At 58.0% G+C, this 17536-nt stretch overlaps 1 protein-coding gene and 1 long non-coding RNA gene across 7 annotated transcripts in view; one reads left to right on the top strand and one right to left on the bottom strand.

The window, feature by feature from the left end:
- CARHSP1 (calcium regulated heat stable protein 1) overlaps positions 1-12828 on the bottom strand; it is a 29352-nt gene extending 16524 nt beyond the window's left edge. Inside the window, exons 1-6 of one of the 6 annotated variants that reach the window (XR_004967803.1) lie at positions 5741-5892; positions 4834-4998; positions 4497-4595; positions 4101-4223; positions 3282-3424; positions 2114-2252 (exon numbers count right to left, since the gene is read on the bottom strand). Coding sequence is in view for 4 of the 6 variants with exons in the window: in XM_036310955.1 (XP_036166848.1) it covers positions 2090-2252; positions 4101-4223; positions 4497-4595; positions 4834-4991 (543 nt within the window). In the remaining 2 variants the exon portion in view is untranslated. Of the gene's footprint in view, positions 1-223; positions 2253-3281; positions 3425-4100; positions 4224-4496; positions 4596-4833; positions 4999-5740; positions 5893-6796; positions 6819-12698 lie in introns of those variants that run through there. The other 5 variants (XR_004967804.1, XM_036310955.1, XM_036310956.1 and 2 more) reach the window with 5 other exon arrangements.
- Positions 12829-12897: 69 nt separating this feature from the next.
- On the top strand, positions 12898-15535 carry LOC118657036. The gene is made up of 3 exons (XR_004967802.1): positions 12898-13038; positions 13754-13872; positions 13976-15535. It is a non-coding gene; the product is annotated as an uncharacterized LOC118657036 (long non-coding RNA).
- Positions 15536-17536: the final 2001 nt, after the last annotated feature.

Here is a 17536-nt window from a genome sequence, read left to right as displayed (position 1 = left end):
TTTTCTTGTTGTCACAAAGTCACGTTCTACTGCTAAGCTTCCTACATTGAGCCTGACAGTTCAGGGAAAAGGTATGATCCCATTTTCTGACTCAACCCCAAAACAACCAGCTGCGAAGCACAATGACTCAGCCTGGCGTGGGGAGCCGCCCTTACCCTCTGGCTGGGAGGACAGGACGAGCTTCCTCACAGCCAGCTCCTCGTTAACAAACAACACACAGCCGTGCACAAAACAACCTTTATTGACAGGAAGGTGGGAGGAAAGATTCGGATTTAGGAATCCCGGGTGCAGCTCCCATCTCAGTCACCAACACCCCAGTCCTCCAGAGCCCAGAGCAGGTTCTGTATGTTGGGACTGAGTGGGAGAGCGTCCCTTCCAGCTCTGGGGGCATCGTGTGGCTCTGGAATACCCATTGAAGAGCTGTTCACACAGGAAGGACTGCAGGAGCAATTTGCAAAGGATTCCACACACAGGTCACCTCCGAACAGCAGATCCGATCCCAACCCACTGGCAGGCGGGAGTCTGTGGGGTCACACAAAAGACGGGGCTCCTGGCAGAAGTGGCTCCAAAAGTGTGGTCTGTACCCGACAGGCAGCCTCCAGGGGCCACCTGGGCACACCCAAGGCTCACGGGGGAAAAGGCCACCTTGGACCCAGCAGAAGGCGAAGGCAGGAGGCAGAGAGCCGTGCGAGGGGCACGATGGGTCAGGAAAAGGCAGATGGAGTCACTAAGCGTGGTGTTTCACTGCACACACGTCATCACACACACTTTGTGTTAAAACAACTGCGCCAGCCAGCGGCCAAGCAGTTCCAGCCTCCCACCCCTCCGACGAGGCCGTCCCAGAACGCAGACAGCTGGGGGCCAGGACTGCTTCCCGCCCCCAAAGCCCCGTCTTCGGTCTTCTGTCTGGAACACCCTGTCTGCCCAAAGCCAGCTTTAAAGGGTTCACTTTCCACGCTGACAAATGGATTCCTGACTCCACATCAGCCACATATTTCAAACGCATTACCCAGCTAGTTCTACTTAAAAATCCCAACGACAGCCAAACCAAAGCACAGCAAATACAACCCTAGAGAAGATCTGTTTACTGGAACTAGCTACAAAGGCTCGCCATGTCGGCAGAAAGCGCAAACAGAGCTGGCTCCGGTGAGAGCGGCAGTTACTTAAAAAGAAAAACTCCTCACACTTCTTCAGGCCTGTTTTCAAGACAACCCCTTCGCTCAACGTGTATTTCTCCAGCGTCTGACTTTCCCAGGCTGTCAGAAAGCAAGCTACTTACTCTTTCCTGGAAGGATCGGGAGAAAGGCCTGTTTTAAAACAAACACCCTCCCCTCTACGCTCCCTCCTCCCTCCCCATCCGCCACCTAAACAACAGGGAGGGGATGTGCAATGGCTGCTGGGACCTAATCACTCAGCTTGAAGGCAGCTGGAGAGGACCAGGCTTCTAAGGGTGAGGATTCAGCTCTCAGCACGGCTTTCCCAGGTGGAGGGCTAAGGGCTCCTGGGAAAACTTTTCCCGACCCCCAGCTGTGACACCTCCTGCTGCAAAGGCACCTAAGACCCTCCCACCCCTGCCCCCTGAAGCCAGCTCCCCTGGAACCAACCAAGCCTAGAATCAAAAAGCCTGCTCTGCCCAGGGCCAGGGAGACACAAGAAGGGGGCGCTACGGTGGGAATTCATGCTGGGGAAACGCACGGGATCCAAGTATGTCACCACCCACGGAGTTCTGAGCCTCCCACCTCAGGGGGATGGGGATGAGGGACTCCGTGGGCTGGAGAAATACCACCTGACCCACCCCCTGGGCGAGGGCCGCACCCTCTACTCAGCCACCAGCCGGGGCCTCTCCTTGTTCAATGCTTTTAATACTTTTCAGATGGTGCGGTTGTTGTGATGGTCAGAGGCTATGCTGGTGGCCCAGGCACCCCGTGCCTGCCCCCGACCCCCTTCCACCAGGAGATACTTGAAAGGGACCCCGCTCCCCGCTCTGAAGCCGCATCTCGGGCAGGGGAATGTCATCTCCAGTCCGGTCCTGCCTCCTCCTCCCTGCGGACTCCCACAAGCCCAGGAGAAGGGGTGCTCCTGGCCTCTTCTAGGAGCTGACGACGTGGCCGGACCAGGTCTCATGCTTGGTGCCCGGCGCCAGGTGGGTGATGACCACCTCCACGGCCTGCAGCTTCTCGTGCTTGGGCGGGATGGAACACATCTTGTAGGTGACCTCGTCGCCTTCCACCGGCACGTACTCCCCTTCCACGCTGCGGGGTGGGGAGAAGCACTCAGCGCCCACACTCAGCCGAGCCCAGCCGAGCCGTGGGATGCCACGCCCAGGACACAGCCCCTGCCGGTCAGAGGGCCACCCTGGGCTTCTAGGGGAACTGCCCCTCCCGCCCTGCGCCCTGCCATCAGAGGGAGCCACCATGCCTCAGTGGTGCCACGCCGCCCCAGCCCCCCACGGCACCAGCCTCTCCCCTCTCCCTCCGTGCTGCTGCGGAGCCCGCACCCAATCAGCTGCTGCCCTGGGACCTCTGACGCTGAGACAGAGGAGCTCAGCCTGGAGGAGCTCACACTTTACGGTAAGCGTGGGCGACCCGGGGCCTCTTGGACAGAAGAGCAGGGGAGCCAGTCTGAACCAGAGAGAGAAACGAGGTGGCCCTACAGGAGATGAGTGATGCCTGGCAGGGTGATTCCCAGCCACCGGCCTCACGCCCACTGGTCCAGGAGTCCCAGAACCCAGGCTGCACCTGCTCTTCCACTCCCCAGAAATGGTGAGCCTTCCAGAAAGAACCTTTGTGCTTAAAGCCAGTTCAAGGAGGGTCCTCTCCCATGGGGCCATTCCCTGAAGATTCCCTCACTTTCTACGGAACGTGAGTCACCATCCCGCCCATGGGGGTGACATGCCTATCTTGCTGCCCCCTTGATGAGACCCCACAAATCCCCTCGAGGTCCTGAGCGCCAGGGCCAGCTCCCCCAGAACTGGTCTGCCTCGATTAAAGAATCACAGAGCAAATGGAGCTTCCCTCTTCGACCTGGCGACCAGGGAGCTCAGGATACAGGGGCAGCACTTGTCGCAGCAGCACCAGGCACCGCGGGCCCTCTGCTCTCTCACCTGCCCCCACCCCGTGTTCCTTACTAACGTATCTTTCCTGATGCCCTGAGCATATCCTTGTAAACCAGCGCAAGTCCTTTCTGGAAAGAGGCAGTGCACACCCACGTGTGCACTCACATACGTGATGCGATGCTTTACCGTCCTAGGTCTATCTACGCTGTACAGGGGCCCTACTTACTAGTAAGACCTGACGCGTGAGTAGTGGGAGGGGATAAAGAAAGGGTAATTCTCCCACCACGGCCGACATCTGCAATCGGTTCCTATTTTCAAAAACATGGTTTCTATATACAGGGTGAGGCAAAAGTAGGTTTATAACTCTTCCTGTGGAAAATGATTAATAAATAAACAATAATTAATAAATAATCATACAAGAGTAAACTGTGCTTTGCGCACTCACCACTGTAAGCCTACTCTGGCCCCAGCCTGTGCAGAACTCAACTTTCCCACAAACTGAAATGAAACATCAGGGGATGCTGAGGCCACAGGGTGGGGTGGGGTAAGGGTGCCAGGTGAGGTCCCCACATAGCTGAAGGCCGGAAGTGGGCCGCAGGCCGCAGGCCGCCGGGGCCTGCATGCGTGGGCCCCGCCCTGGGCCCGCCAAGGCCTTCCAGACACTCAGGAAGGAAGGATGTCGCCAGTGAGCAAGTGACTAGAGAAAGGATCCAGCTCCAACTTCCCGGATCAGAGGGGCCGGGCAGGAAACCACCCTGAGGCCAAACACAGGGGCACCCCTCCCCATCCACCAGATGCACTGGGCACTCGGCCCCAACCTAGCCCAATGGGTCTGCACGCGCACGCACGCAGACTGTCACCTGCAGCATCACGTACACCAGCACCACCAAGTGCCGTCTCACAACCCCACCCCCGAACACAGTCACCCGGGTCCCACATGCCTGGCCTCACCCCTCACCCCTGCACCCATCATGGTCACACACTCTCCCTGCCACTGAGGAACCAAGACAGGGCCCGCCCAGCCCGCCCAGCCCCGCGGACTCACTCGGAGATGTGCAGGAAGATGTCGGGGCCGCCGTCAGCCGGGGTGATGAAGCCGTGGCCCTTGGAGCGACAGAAGCATTTGCACACTCCTTTGTAGATGGGGCCCTGCGAGGCCCTCACCGTCCTGACAGAGGGGGGGGGAGTGTGAGGGGCCCCACCAGCCCTTCAGACAGACACCCACTCTCCTGGGGCCCACCCAGCTCACCCCAGCCCTGCCCACAGCTGTGCCCCCGGAGGTCCTGGCACAACTCCGGGGGCCATTCACACAGAACCCAGCACGAGTGGCTCCCTGATGACCCTGCGACTGTTCTCAGGACTCAGTCCCCCACTGAAAAGGGCGTTATGCTAAAAGCTGACAGCAAATCAGTGACCAATCCGAGCAGCAGCCTCCACTCACTGGGCCTGAGGTCTGCATCTGCCAGGCACCGTGTGCATCCTCGGCAGCACCGTGGCAACCCTGCTCCTGTCCCCATTTTGCAGCTGAGGAAGTTGAGGTCTGACAAGGGAAGAGGCTCTGTGTGGTTAAAGGCCGGCGATTTAAGACCCCAGCGGTCTCGCCCCAGCTCGCCACAGGCTCCAGTGGGCCTGGGGCCGCGCCCTCCAGAGTTCGCAAGGCACTCTCCAGTTCTCGCCCTGACCCCAACCCCACGTCTCCCCTGTGACAAACAGGGTCACTGAGGCACAGAGATGGCCACCAGTCTCTGGAAGCCTCCCCCAGCCAGCCCGAGACTCACGCGGAGAAGGTCCTGGTCCGGCGAGTGGGCAGTGGGCTGGGGACGGCATTGCTGCGGAGCGGGGATGGTGAGCGGTGGCGGGCCCGCTGGGTGTCGAGCAGCCCGGCCGAAGCCTGGTGGGTGGGCGGCTGTGGTGGCGCAGGAGGTTCAGATGACATGGCTGACCTGGAGAGAGAGGGGGGCTCTCAGGGGCTCACCCCCCGCAGGGAGGCCCCAGATGCATCCCCACCCCCACCTCGGGGAGTCTGCCATCGGAGACCCATTCCTCTCGCTGTGGAATGCAGGTCCCAGCTCCCTGAGCATGCAGCTCACAGCCAGGTCTCACAAACAGTGTCCACAAACACGCTGTCCCTGGCGGGCCCAGCGGGTCAGGCGCCCCCCAGGGTCTGCAGCAGCCTGGCCTCCCTCCATCACAGCGCTGCTCAGAAAGGCCAGCTGGTACCCATGACGAGGACGGCGTTGGTCCCCTGTGTGTCCTCAGTGCCCAGCACAGGCCTGGGGCAGTTAGTAAATACTGTGACAGGAAGGGAGGGGAGGAGCCAGGGAGGGAGCGGGGTTTGGAGACAGGCAGGCAGGCCTTGCTTTATGCCAACCCCTAGATCAGGACTCCAGGCTGAGAAACATTTTCTGGACCCTGCTAAGCGCCAAGGGGAGAAAAGGGCTCTGAGAGGGGGGAGAGGGAGGGGAGGAGGAGGCAAAAGAAATAGCTCAGTGTTCATCCAGGAAACTCTGGGACACAAACCAAAGACAGGCTCAGACACCAAGTCTGGATCCCCGGGGCTATGACAAGCCGGCATCGAGGGCCATCTCGAAGGCAGCATGTCCACCAGCCCCTTACGAAGACCCAGCCGCTCCAAGTGAATTCCCGCCCCGTCTGGATCGCCAGGCTGCTGGGACCACTGATTACCTCGGTGATCTCCCAACATGCATCAGGGGTGGGACCAGCCGCCGGAGGGCTGGGGGCGTGCACTCCACAGGGCTGCCTTGCTCGGGACCTTCTGCCAAGATCCGGAGGTGGCCCGCTGCACCCAAGGAACACCACACGGTGACTACAAAGGCGCCCTCTCTATCGCGGCCTTGGCTCAAGGTCAAGAACAAAGAGCCCAGGCCAGGAGCCAGGGGGCCTGGGTAAGTCCCTTCCCCTCTCGGGGATGAATTTCCCATCTGCGGGGGGAGCGCCTCCTCGGGCTTCGACTTCGGGAAGGCCACGAGGGAGGCCAGGAGCCTGAGCCCAGACTCGCCCAAGTTCACGCAGAGGCCCAACGGGCATAAGTGCCTCACACGGGGTTTTCAAATTTAAAACGTGAGCTTTTATTTTATTTTTTTATTTATTTTTAAATATATTTCATTGATTTTCTACAGAGAGGAAGGGAGAGAGATAGTCAGAAACATCGATGAGAGAGAAACATCGATCAGCTGCCTCCTGCACACCCCCCACTGGAGATGTGCCTGCAACCAAGGCACATGCCCTTGACCAGAATCGAACCCGGGACCCCTCAGTGGATAGGCCGACGCTCTATCCACTGAGCCAAACCGGTTACGGCGTGAGCTATCTTTTAAACATCCAGGAGTTTGCCTCAAATTCCAGGTTTCCAGCCACTCGTGAGAAAAACCAGCAGCGCTGACAATCTGCTTCCCTTATTTCTCGTAACTATGTGGCCCCAGGGCACCAAGGTTTCAAAGTCACCCAGCAATGGCCCCTCTGTCCCCAGCCAAACCGCCAAGCACCCGGCCTGATTCCTCCCCCCAAAAAACAAAATCTCTGCCCCCACACTCCCTACCACCACCCCACCCCACCCGGTACCCCACCACCGCCCACCACCCCTCCCCCGGCAGCTCCGGGCTCTAGCTGGCTGAGAAGGGGGGCCAGCTGGCCTCTGGAGGACCTGGCATAGCTACCTCCTGACCCTTCTCTCAGCTGCAGCCACGGCCAGGGAGGACCGGGAGTCCGGGGAGCCCCCACCTCAAAAAGGCCCCGGCTGCGAGGCTGGGGGTCAGGGCTCCAGCGTGACCCACCAGCACAGGTCATAGAGTCCTGGAATGTTCCATCGCACGGGGTTCTGGGAAGGGGCCAGCCCAGAGAAGGGAGGGCCCGGCCCCGCCCCGCCCACACGCAGGCCGCCCAGGGCAGCAGGTGGGACCACAGTAGCTCAGTGACACCAGAGTGCGGTGCAGAATGCCCTCCCCACTTCCGCCTCTAATCCCCCTCCTTCCCTCTGGGTCAGGCACATCTCACTCCAGACCCCGCCACCTGCCAGCTGTGCGATCTTGGGCAAGCTACTGAACCTCTCTGGACCTCCCGTTTCCAAGCCCGGGAGATGGAGATGATAACAGTCCTGACTTCCCAACAGGATCATGAAGATGGAATGAAATAACACACGCTGAGCGCTTGGCACACCGTCTGCCCCCAACAAGTGAGCAATAAGTGTCAGCTGTAATTGTTGTATAATTGTCATCATAAGATTATTCAACAAATGTGTGCCCAGTGCCAGGCCCTATTCATGGCACTGAAGACACAGGGCTAAATTTGGAGCCAGAGAATAAACAGGTAAATCAATATATGAACAAGATCATTACAGATTTCCAAAAGGGCTGGTAAAAAATACACAGAGATAAAAAGAACAGGGTGGGGGTGCTTCCCTAACGAGCTTACAAGCTGAATCCTGAACAATACGAGTCAGCCATCTGAAAAGCAGGAGGAGGCAGAGGGCGGAGGGAGATGCCTGTGCAAAGGTCCTGAGGTTGACAGGGGCCCAGGTATGACTGAGGCTAGCCAGCAAAGAGGCTATGAGGTAGCTGCTGGGGATGGAGAAGGTAAGAGGCAGGAGGTGGGGTGGGAGGGAGGGCAGGGCCAGCGCAGGAAGCGTTGGGCACCATCAGCATCACCACATGTGTCTTCCTTTCTTCACACCTATCTGTCTGTCTGTCTGTCTCCATTCCCCTTGCCAAGCCCATCTCCACCTGGGTTAATGAAGCAGGCCACATTGGGCCCCCTTCTTACTCCACCCACCTCCTCAGCTCCCCCAATACACTCAGTCCCTCAAAGGGGCCATCAGAAGCCCATGACCTGGTGGATAAGCAACCTGAGGGCAGCACGGGCCCCTCTAGGTCTCTGGGGCCCAGCACCGGGGCTGCCACAGATCAGGGTTTGGAGACAGTCCAGGGAATGGCCCAAGGACTCCTTACCCAGCACCAGACCCGAAGCCCTGGCTGGCGCTGACTGTGCCCTCGGTGTGCTCAGCCCCGTGCACAGCCCACAGAAGGTGGCCACGTTCATGCTCACCTGGCAGAGGAAGAAACTCAGGCACTGAAAGCAGGAGTGACCGGGGACGGGGAAGGGAAGTGCCGGCCTGGGAGACCCAGGAGCCTTAATCACCACCACCCTGCCGGCCTCGCATGGCCCATCTGCGCTGGAGAGCAGCTGGGCAGCTGGAGCAGGCCTGGCCAAGGGCCTGGTAGGGAGAAGGAGGAGGAGAGAATGGCCTCTGTGTGGGGGAGACCTCAGTTTAGGTCAAAGTCCAGCTGTAAGGAAAACAGCTGTGGGAGGGAGTTGTCAGTCACCCGAGAGCCAGCTCTGGGGCCCTGTTGCTGCCCCCCTCCCCCAACACACACACACACACACACACACACACACACACACACACAAACACGTGCTCGCGTGTGCATGCAGCAACCCCAGCCCCCCAACTAGCATAGTCCAGGCTTCCCGCTGGGCAACTGTGGTCCCAGGGGTGGCCTTGGAGCATCCCTGAAGGAGGCAGCCCCACTCGGTGTGACTAGCGCCCTCCCCCAACTCCCTGCAGCTGGGAGGAGTTTGCAAGCAGATGCTCAGGCTGGCAAGAGGCTCTAGGCCACACCTGGGGCGGGCCTCTGGCCTGCAGCAAACTCAGGCCAAATATACCCAAGGCATGTCACAGCTGCTGCTCTGTGCACACGTGTGTCTGTATCTGACGTGTGTGTATACGTGTATGCACAGGTATGTGTGCTCACACATGACTCTGGAGCCATCTGTGCCTCTGAACACAGGCATACACGTGTGCCTGCTCTGGCTTATGGCCCAGGCTTGTCACTGCCAGTGTGCACACGAGTGGGCCAGGTGGGCCTCAGCCTGCCCCCCACACACCGGGTGCTACACTGGCACCAGAGGACCTTGACGAATGTTGCCTCCTAGTCAACTAAGTTACTGGGCACCCGCCATGTACAGGAACGAAGCTCAAGACAGCAAAATTCCTGCCCTCGACAACCACCAGGACAACAAGAACAGAGAACTGGGGCCAGCAGGGCTCTCAGCACTTCGCACATCTCAGCTCATTTCATCCCCATTTCATGGAAGGCAAAACTGAGGCCAAAGTATCAACTGACTTGCCCAAGCTCCACATCTAATAAATAAACTGGGGAAACACACAGTACACCCAACAGTGGAAAAGCTATGAAGAAAAAGCAAGCAGAGGCGGAGTGTGGGTGAGGGGCTGTATTTTTAAAGCCGGTGGTCCCAGGTGAGCAGCTGGCCATACTCCCCCTTCCCCAGACAGCACCCCTGGGTTGTGAAGAGTGTCCAGCCAGGAGAGGGAACCCAGGACCTAAAGGTAGCTAAACCAGGAAGCCACTCCCACCCTGTGGGTCCCCAGGGAAAGGTGTGTCACCAGGCCTTTACCCTGGGAAAGGGCGGAGAAGGGGGCCTCATCCCAAAATAGCCTGGGAATTTTCCACAGGCCCTGCAAGTCCTCCTGGAAGGTTCTGAGAATCCCACTGGGCACCAGGATCCTCCTCAGCCCACAGATCTGGAGGCTGGAGATCCAACCCTGCAGGTCTCCTCTTAACCCCCCACCCCCTCCTGCACTCTCAGCCTAAAAGCCACCAACCACATCAAGCAGTGGCTCGGCCCAGCCCCAGGGCCAAGCCACTGCTGGCAGGTGAGGATGAGTACTAGCCCACACAAAGGGCAGGGGATAGGGCACTGGAGAACCGGGCATGAGGCATGGGGCATGGAGGCAGTGAAGGTGTGATGTCCACCATTCACTGACTTCTATGTCAGGCTCTGTGCCAGCATTTATATACATTAACTAGATTTACCCCCACAGGGCAGGCACTTTTATCATCCCCATTTTACAGATAAGGAAACTAAGGCACAGAGAGGTCTAAGCCAGCTCTCCTCACACTTGAGTCAACTCATGAGTCTCAGGGATGGTGTGAAAGTGCTCATTCTGATTCTGAAGGCTGGGGGCTGAGGCCTGAGAGTCTGCATTTCTAAGGTGCACCCAGGGAGGCAGCTGCTGCTGGACCACGGAAGACGGAGCCCACAGAGCTGGTGGTTAAGGGAAACAGGGTGGTGGGTGGGGGGTGTTGAGGCTCAGTACACCAGGGATCCTGGTAAACTGAGGCAGAGACACCCTCCCTTCTCTCCCCTCTCCTCCCCACCTCCACCCCAGCTGAGCCCCAGCCTGGCAGAACTGAGGGCCTGCAGGCCTAGCAGGGTGGGTCAGCTGAGGCAGCACAGAGGGCCCAGGAAGCCAGAGGGCCCACAATGAGCCCTATTCCCCTTCATTGTTCCAAAGACAGCCTGGTTCTGGGGGAGGGGTGGGGGAAGGGCAAGGGGAGGGGGAGGAGGTCAGGGGAGGAAAAAGGGAGCAGTGGGTAGGGAGTGAAGGGTAGAGGGAAAGTGTCAAGCTGAAGGATGGGGGAGCTGGGGGACAGGGGACCGCGAGGGGGGGCGGGGGGGAGAATGAAGGGAGAGTCAAGAGGATGTGGCAACAAGAGGAAAATACAAACAGGGCAGGAGGGTGTAGCCCCAGCCCCAGTGTCAGGGGCTGGATGAGAACAGCTGAGCCCCATCCCAGGCTGAGCCCAGCTGGCCTGCGCCTGCCCCCTGGGGCACGAGTGCTGGGAAGAGGTCTCACATCCCGGGACCAGTGTGCTGGGAACCAGAGGCAGGCCGGCCCTCCAGCACTGCCGCCTGACCCCCGTAGCGCTCCCACCCCACCCTTCCCAGAGATGGTCACCCAGAGCCGGTCACCCAGAGCCCTGACCACCTGGGACCCGGCCCAGCCCAGCTCAACCCCGACAGCCCTTCTGGGAGAGCCCAAGCCCTTGCTGGTAACTGAAGCCCCTCCGCACCCCGCACCCGCTGCACGCACTGGGGAGCCCCATCCTTGCCGCTGGGCCCTGGCAGCAGACCTGCTTTGGCCCGCTCTGCTCTCCATGCCCCGTGACCCTGCAAGTGACCTCACGGCTCCACGCCTCAGCTTCATCATCTGTCGAATGGGACAGTAACAGTGGAGCCTCCCTGGTGCAGGACAACTACAATGGGCTGGGTCAACAAGAGCCCAGCTGCTCCTGGTGGAACTGTCAGGCTCGGGGCCATCTGGAAGGACCCCTCCCATTCCGGTCCCTGCTGGCCGGACACACACCAAGTGCTCTGACTTTGCCATCAGTGGGACAAAGAAAACCCGTCCCCTCCCAAGGGAACCTTCCTTCAACACCACCCCCAGACCCCAGGGTCCCCTCAGGATTTGCTGGGGACGGGGGAGGGGGTGCAGACAGGCCAGCACTGAGAACCGGAAGTCACCAGGGGCTGGGGGAGAGGGGAGCAGCAGGGGTGGGGAGGCCCTGGCCTGGAGGAGGGGCAGGATCACTGCAGGAGTGGGGCAGTCAGTCCCGGCACAGGGATCTGCAGGGGCAAAGGCCCACAGGGAGGGGTGCGGGCACGAAGAGACGTGGGGAGGCTCCAGGTGGAAGACAGCAGGCAGCTCTGCTGAGAAGTTTGGCACTAGGTGACAGTGGGCACAGCAGTGGACCATTTTAAGCCTGTGGTTGATTTAAACCAATTATTCTTACAAGTTTCTCCTGGTAGACGGATTGGAGGGACAAGAATGGGGGCTAAGAGACTGAGAAATATTCAACATAGTAAATAAAAACCGTAACAGTCGCTAACCTTTCTCCGGGCACTGGGTTAGCATCTCCTTTTATTCCCACACATTGCCTTAAGGTAGAAAAAATTACATCCCCAGTCTATGGAAGGGGAAACTGAGGCTCCCCGAGGCCCCAGTTTGCAATGAGACACCCCCGTCTATGAGAACGGAGGCCCTGCCTGGAGCGGGCTGATCTGCGCTCCCCCCGCCGCCCCCCCATAAACACACACAGTTCAACACCAGAAAGGCTGGGGGCGGGGGCGGGGGCGGGGGGGAGCAGGGGTTTCCTTTCTTAAAATCAAAAAAGAACAGTTCATTTCCGGCCTGCAAACCGGCTGCCAGCGAGGCCAGCGGGGAGGGAAGCTGCGGACGCGGGTGAAGTTTTCGGCTCCGCCTAGGGGCCCCCCATCCGGGCGCAAACACACTCGGCGACAGCCCGGCGATTCCTCCCCCGAGAGGCAGCCAATCGCGCGGCGCCAGGCCGCTCCCCCGGCGGGCCTGGCCGCGGTCCCGCCGCCGAACCCGCAACTGGCGCGGCCGCCCCACCTCCCGGAGCGGCGCCCCCCGCGCCTCGCCCCACCGCCCCACCCGGCAGCTCATCCGCGCTCCAGCGCGCGCACGCAAGCGACTGGAGGCTCCCCTAATCGCAGAAAACAGGTGGCCAGGCGGGAAGTGCTGCCCGCCGTCGGCTCCCCGTCCCTCCAGCCGCTGCCACACCCACCCTTCCCCCGGGAGGAGTAACTCGCTCGCCCAAAACAGGCCTCGGCGACCCGAGGTTTCCTAGGAGCCCGGAGTCCCAGCCCGGAGCCCCCTGCCGGCGAGCTCGGAGACCCTGCACCGGCGGGGGGAGAAGGGAGCATTGGCGCCAAGGAGCCGAGGTCCCATGCCGGCAGCTTCCGGGCCTCCGGGCGGGGGCACCCGCCACACCCTCCTGGGGTCCCCGGAGAAGGTCCCTACCTGGCGACCCGCTCCTCTCCGCCAGCGGCTGGGCTCCGTCTGCAAGAGCTGGGCTGGGAGGGGGCGTGGTCCGGAGGGCGGGCCCGCCGAGGCCCCGCCCCCAGGAGCTGCCAGCCAATGGAGCGGCGCCGGAGCCGGGGCCGGCGGGGGCGGGACGGGCGGGGACAGCTCCGACGGACCTTTGTGTCCCCGCGCAGGACTGGCGGCAGCGCGGGACGCACGCGGAGGACTCCACCGCCCCTACCCCTGCGCGGGGGCGGAGGGCAGTGCCTGCCTGTGCTGGCCCACGGTCAGAAAGCTCCCCTAAAAAGTGGGAGAATCCGATCTTCGCGCCATGCAGGTCCGTCTCCTAACCCAGCGGGTCCGGCCCGGCCTCCATCTGACCTTCGCTCCGGAATCCGGATGGGCCTGGAGCGCTCTAGGAAAGAGATGGAGGAATGACCGGAGTGGAGAGACAGAGGGGAGAAAGGAACACAGAACATGCAAAGAAAGAAAACGAGGGAAAGCTGTTGATTTTGTTTTGTTTTGTTTTGTTTTTGATTCATGTTATTCTCCCCCCCCTCCCCCAGAGGAAGGAAGAGGGAGAGATAGAAACATCAATCATTGATCAGCTGCCTCCTGCACGCCCACACCGCAGATTGAGCCGCAACCAGGGCATGTGCCCTTGACTGGAACTGAACCCAGGACCCTTCAGTCTGCAGGCCATGCTCTAGCCACTGAGCCAAACCAGCTGGAGCTCATTTTATTCTTAATTTCCCTCCCTCCTTGACTCTGGCGGTAAAAGGTGTTATTCTCATTTTACCGGAGAGGAAACTGAAGCAGAGAGAGAGGAGTGACCTACCCCAAGTCACAGCAAGTTTGAAACAGCCCCTGAACTCTGACTGGTGTTGGTAGATGAAGGGCAGGGAAGTGCGGGGGGGGGGGGGGGGGGGGGGGAAGGGGGGGGTAGCCTGCAACTGTCCTGGGGCCACAGGGCCCAGGAGTGAGGTGGCACTGGGGTCTCTGCAGGAGCCCACCAGCTCCGCCTGCCATTCATCTCTCTCCTTCCCCGTCAGGAGCACGCAGACCATTGAAGACAAAGTGAGAAGACAGCTGTCTACAGCCAGGAAGCAGGCCTCCAGGAGGAGCCAGGTTGGCCGGCACCTTGATCTTGGACTTCTCGGCCCCGAGAACTGTGAGAAATACACTTCCGTTGTTTAAGCTTCCCAGTCTGTGGCCTTTCGTTATGGTGGCCAGAAGAGACTAAGGCTGTCCCCTTTTCTTCCTTCTCTCCCCAGATCCCTTCTCAACCTCTCGGTCAACTGACGCCTCTCTGGCCTTCACAGCCTAGTTTGGTGCAGTTCCAGTGTGCAGTCACTCACGGTGTGTTGTCCATGCCAGGCTCTGGGTCGGGCACTGCGCACCCAGAATTAAAAAGTGCCCACCCAGTCCCCACCCCAGAGGAGCTGCAGCCTGGTGAGGTGGCAGACAGGTCGATAACCGCTAACCATCGCCAGGATGTCGTGTGGTAGGCTGGATAAGCCTGAAAGCCCAGCGAGTGTCCCACCCTCAGGCCCATCAGACCAGACTTGCTCTGAGGGAGGAGTTCTCTCCCAAGTTGCCATGGTTTAAGCCTCTTGCAGCCAGTGGCCTCAGTCCACATGCTGGCCCTGGCTCATACTAGTGGCCTCGTGCAAGACTTTGAGCCAATAGCTAATGAAGAGATCTGGCCTATATCTGCCCAATCAGGACCAACCCACCAATCAGCCAGCCATCTGACAAATATTTATTGAATATGCACTCTGTTCTAAGCCCTGGACTGAAAACTCACATTGGCCCTGCACCTTGGAGTATTACACTCTTAGGGGAGGCAGACATTAACCGGTAACCATGCTCTGGTATAAAAGCCCACCGTACCCACAGCAGGGACAGTCACCATGCTGGGGGAGCCGGAGAGGCTTCTCTGGAAAGTGCTAATTGACCTGAGATCTTCCAGAAGATCAGGAATTGAACAAAGAAAAGGACATTCCCAAGAGAGGCTACCAGAGCATGTGCAAAGGCCCTGAGGTGACAGGACATGTGGGATGAGATGGCGGTTGCCAGAATGGGCCAAATGGGTCTCAGTTAGGGAGCTTCATCTTTAAGAGTGATGGCAGCCAGGTAAGGGCTTACCGCAGGGAAGAAATGGAGACTCCTCCCTCCAAAGTGCAAGTCCCATCAACCTCCTGTCCCCACTCCTTCTCACTGTGACTTGGGCCTATACTCTCTCACCAGGACCAGCAGCCTCCACCCATCCCTTCTGCCTCCCCCTAATTTCATGCCCACACTCCAATTTTCTGTGCAGCAGCCAGAACAATCTTTCAAAGTCCAACCATTTTAAAAGAAAAGAATAATCATGCTACTTGGTAAGGCAGACTTTATTCGGGACTATCACGATAGGTATGGGGAGCACTGCATGGGGTTTTGCGGTAAGGGAGAGAGATTGCCCTCAACTCCAAATACAATAAGGAAAAGTGGGAGTTTATCCCCAAGGAGCAGGGGAGAGGGGGGTTACTGAGGGGAAACATCTGGCTAAATGGGCCTAGCAGGGTTCTTGCAGAAGGCAGGCCAGGGTGCTCAGATGTCACCTGGAGGTTGGTGGCAGATGAGGAACTTGGTCAAATATCAAGGGTGATCAGGTATTGAGGGTGAGGGATTCTGGCCAAACCAACTTGATAGGAATCTTGCTAAAACTGGACTCTACACGGACAAAGACAGGAGCCCAAGGCCAAGCAGAGGGCTCAAAGGAGCCTGCCTAAAGTTTGGTCAAGAAGAGACTCTTTAGCCCTGACTGATTATCTCAATGGTTAGAGCCACAGCCCTCCCCCCCCCCCCCCCCCCCCCCCACCGAACTGAAGCATCTCAGGTTCAATTCCCGGTCAAGGGCACCATACCTAGGTTGCAGGCTCCATCCCCAGCTCTGGTCAGAGTGTGTGCAGGATGCAACCAATCAATGCGTTTCTCTCACATCAAAGTTTCTCTCTCTCTCTTTCTCTCTTTCCCTCCCCCCACCCTTCCACTCTCTAAAAAAAGGGGGGGTATTCTCAGGTAAGCATTAACAAAAGAGAGAGAGAGATTTATATGTGTATCAATAGTCTCCATGTCCCTCCTGTGCTCAAAACCCTTCCGTGACTCCGTATTGCTCTTTACATAAATCCCAGCTCTCCTGCTGTAACACTTCAGATTTGACTTCGCTGAATGTAAGAAAGCTCCAGTAAGAAGCTCTGCGAGCCGGAGGCTCCGGAGGAGAACCAAGATGGCGGCATAGGTTAACGCCGGAGTTTGCTGCTTTGAACAACTACTTCAAAAGTGAAACCAAAAAACGGAAGGGACATCACCCAGAACCACAGGAACGCTGCCTGAGTGGAAGTCCTACAACTAGGAGGAAAGAGAAACGCATGCGGACACTCAGAGGAGGCGCAGTGCTGAAGTCAAATTCTGAGGTGCGGAGTGCGCGGAGCGGGCTGGCGGCGGAGGGCGCGGTTGGCGTTTTCAATCGGGAGGGAGTCGCAGACTCTGAGCTCCAGATACAGGCGAGTCTTTAGGGACCCTGACTCAAACGGGAGAAGCGGGACTGTCTGGCTTCGGTCAGAGCGAGTGCAGCTTTCTCTCCGAGCTTTGCAGCGGGTGCTGGGACTCAGAGAGGCAGAGCCCCTGGGGACAGGACTGAGAGCCGCCATAACTGCTCTCTGGCCCACCCTGTTGATCCTGTGCGACCCGCCCCGCCCAAGCCCTGCACACAGGCATTTGCCGGATAGCCTCAGGCAAACGCCAGATTAGCACCTCCCTAGAGGACAGAAGTTCTCTCACTGCTGACACAGCTGATTCTCATAGCCACTTGGCCTGGAGGTCAAACCCTCCCTGGAATTAGCTACAACAATCAAGATTTAACTATAAGACTGTGAACAAAGACCACTAGGGGGTGCACCAAGGAAGCATAACAAAATGCGGAGACAAAGAAACAGGACAAAATTGTCAATGGAAGATATAGAGTTCAGAACCACACTTTTAAGGTCTCTAAAGAACTGTTTAGAAGCCGTCGATAAACTTAATGAGATCTACAAGAAAACTAATAAGACCCTCGATCTTATATTGGGGAACCAACTAGAAATTAAGCATACACGGACTGAAATAACGAATATTATACAGACTCCCGACAGCAGACCAGAGGAGCGCAAGAAACAAGTCAATGATTTGAAATGCGAGGAAGCAAAAAACACCCAACCGGAAAAGCAAAATGAAAAAAGAATCCAAAAATGCGAGGATAGTGTAAGGAGCCTCTGGGACAGCTTCAAGCATACCAACATCAGAATTATAGGGGTGCCAGAAGATGAGAGAGAGCAAGATATTGAAAACCTATTTGAAGAAATAATGACAGAAAACTTCCCCCACCTGGTGAAAGAAATGGACTTACAGGTCCAAGAAGCGCGGAGAACCCCAAACAAAAGGAATCCAAAGAGGACCACACCAAGACACATCATAATTAAAATGCCAAGAGCAAAAGATAAAGAGAGAATCTTAAAAACAGCAAGAGAAAGAAACTCAGTTACCTACAAGGGAATACCCATACGACTGTCAGCTGATTTCTCAACAGAAACTTTGCAGGCCAGAAGGGAGTGGCAAGAAATATTCAAAGTGATGAATACCAAGAACCTACAACCAAGATTACTTTATCCAGCAAAGCTATCATTCAGAATTGAAGGTCAGATAAAGAGCTTCACAGATAAGGAAAAGCTAAAGGAGTTCATCACCACCAAACCAGGATTATATGAAATGCTGAAAGGTATCCTTTAAGAAGGGGAAGAGGAAGAAAAAGGTAA

This window comes from Myotis myotis, unplaced genomic scaffold (genome assembly GCF_014108235.1).
Source record: "Myotis myotis isolate mMyoMyo1 unplaced genomic scaffold, mMyoMyo1.p scaffold_m19_p_5, whole genome shotgun sequence".
Lineage (NCBI taxonomy): Eukaryota > Metazoa > Chordata > Mammalia > Chiroptera > Vespertilionidae > Myotis > Myotis myotis.
This window is presented reverse-complemented; position numbering and strand designations above follow the sequence as displayed.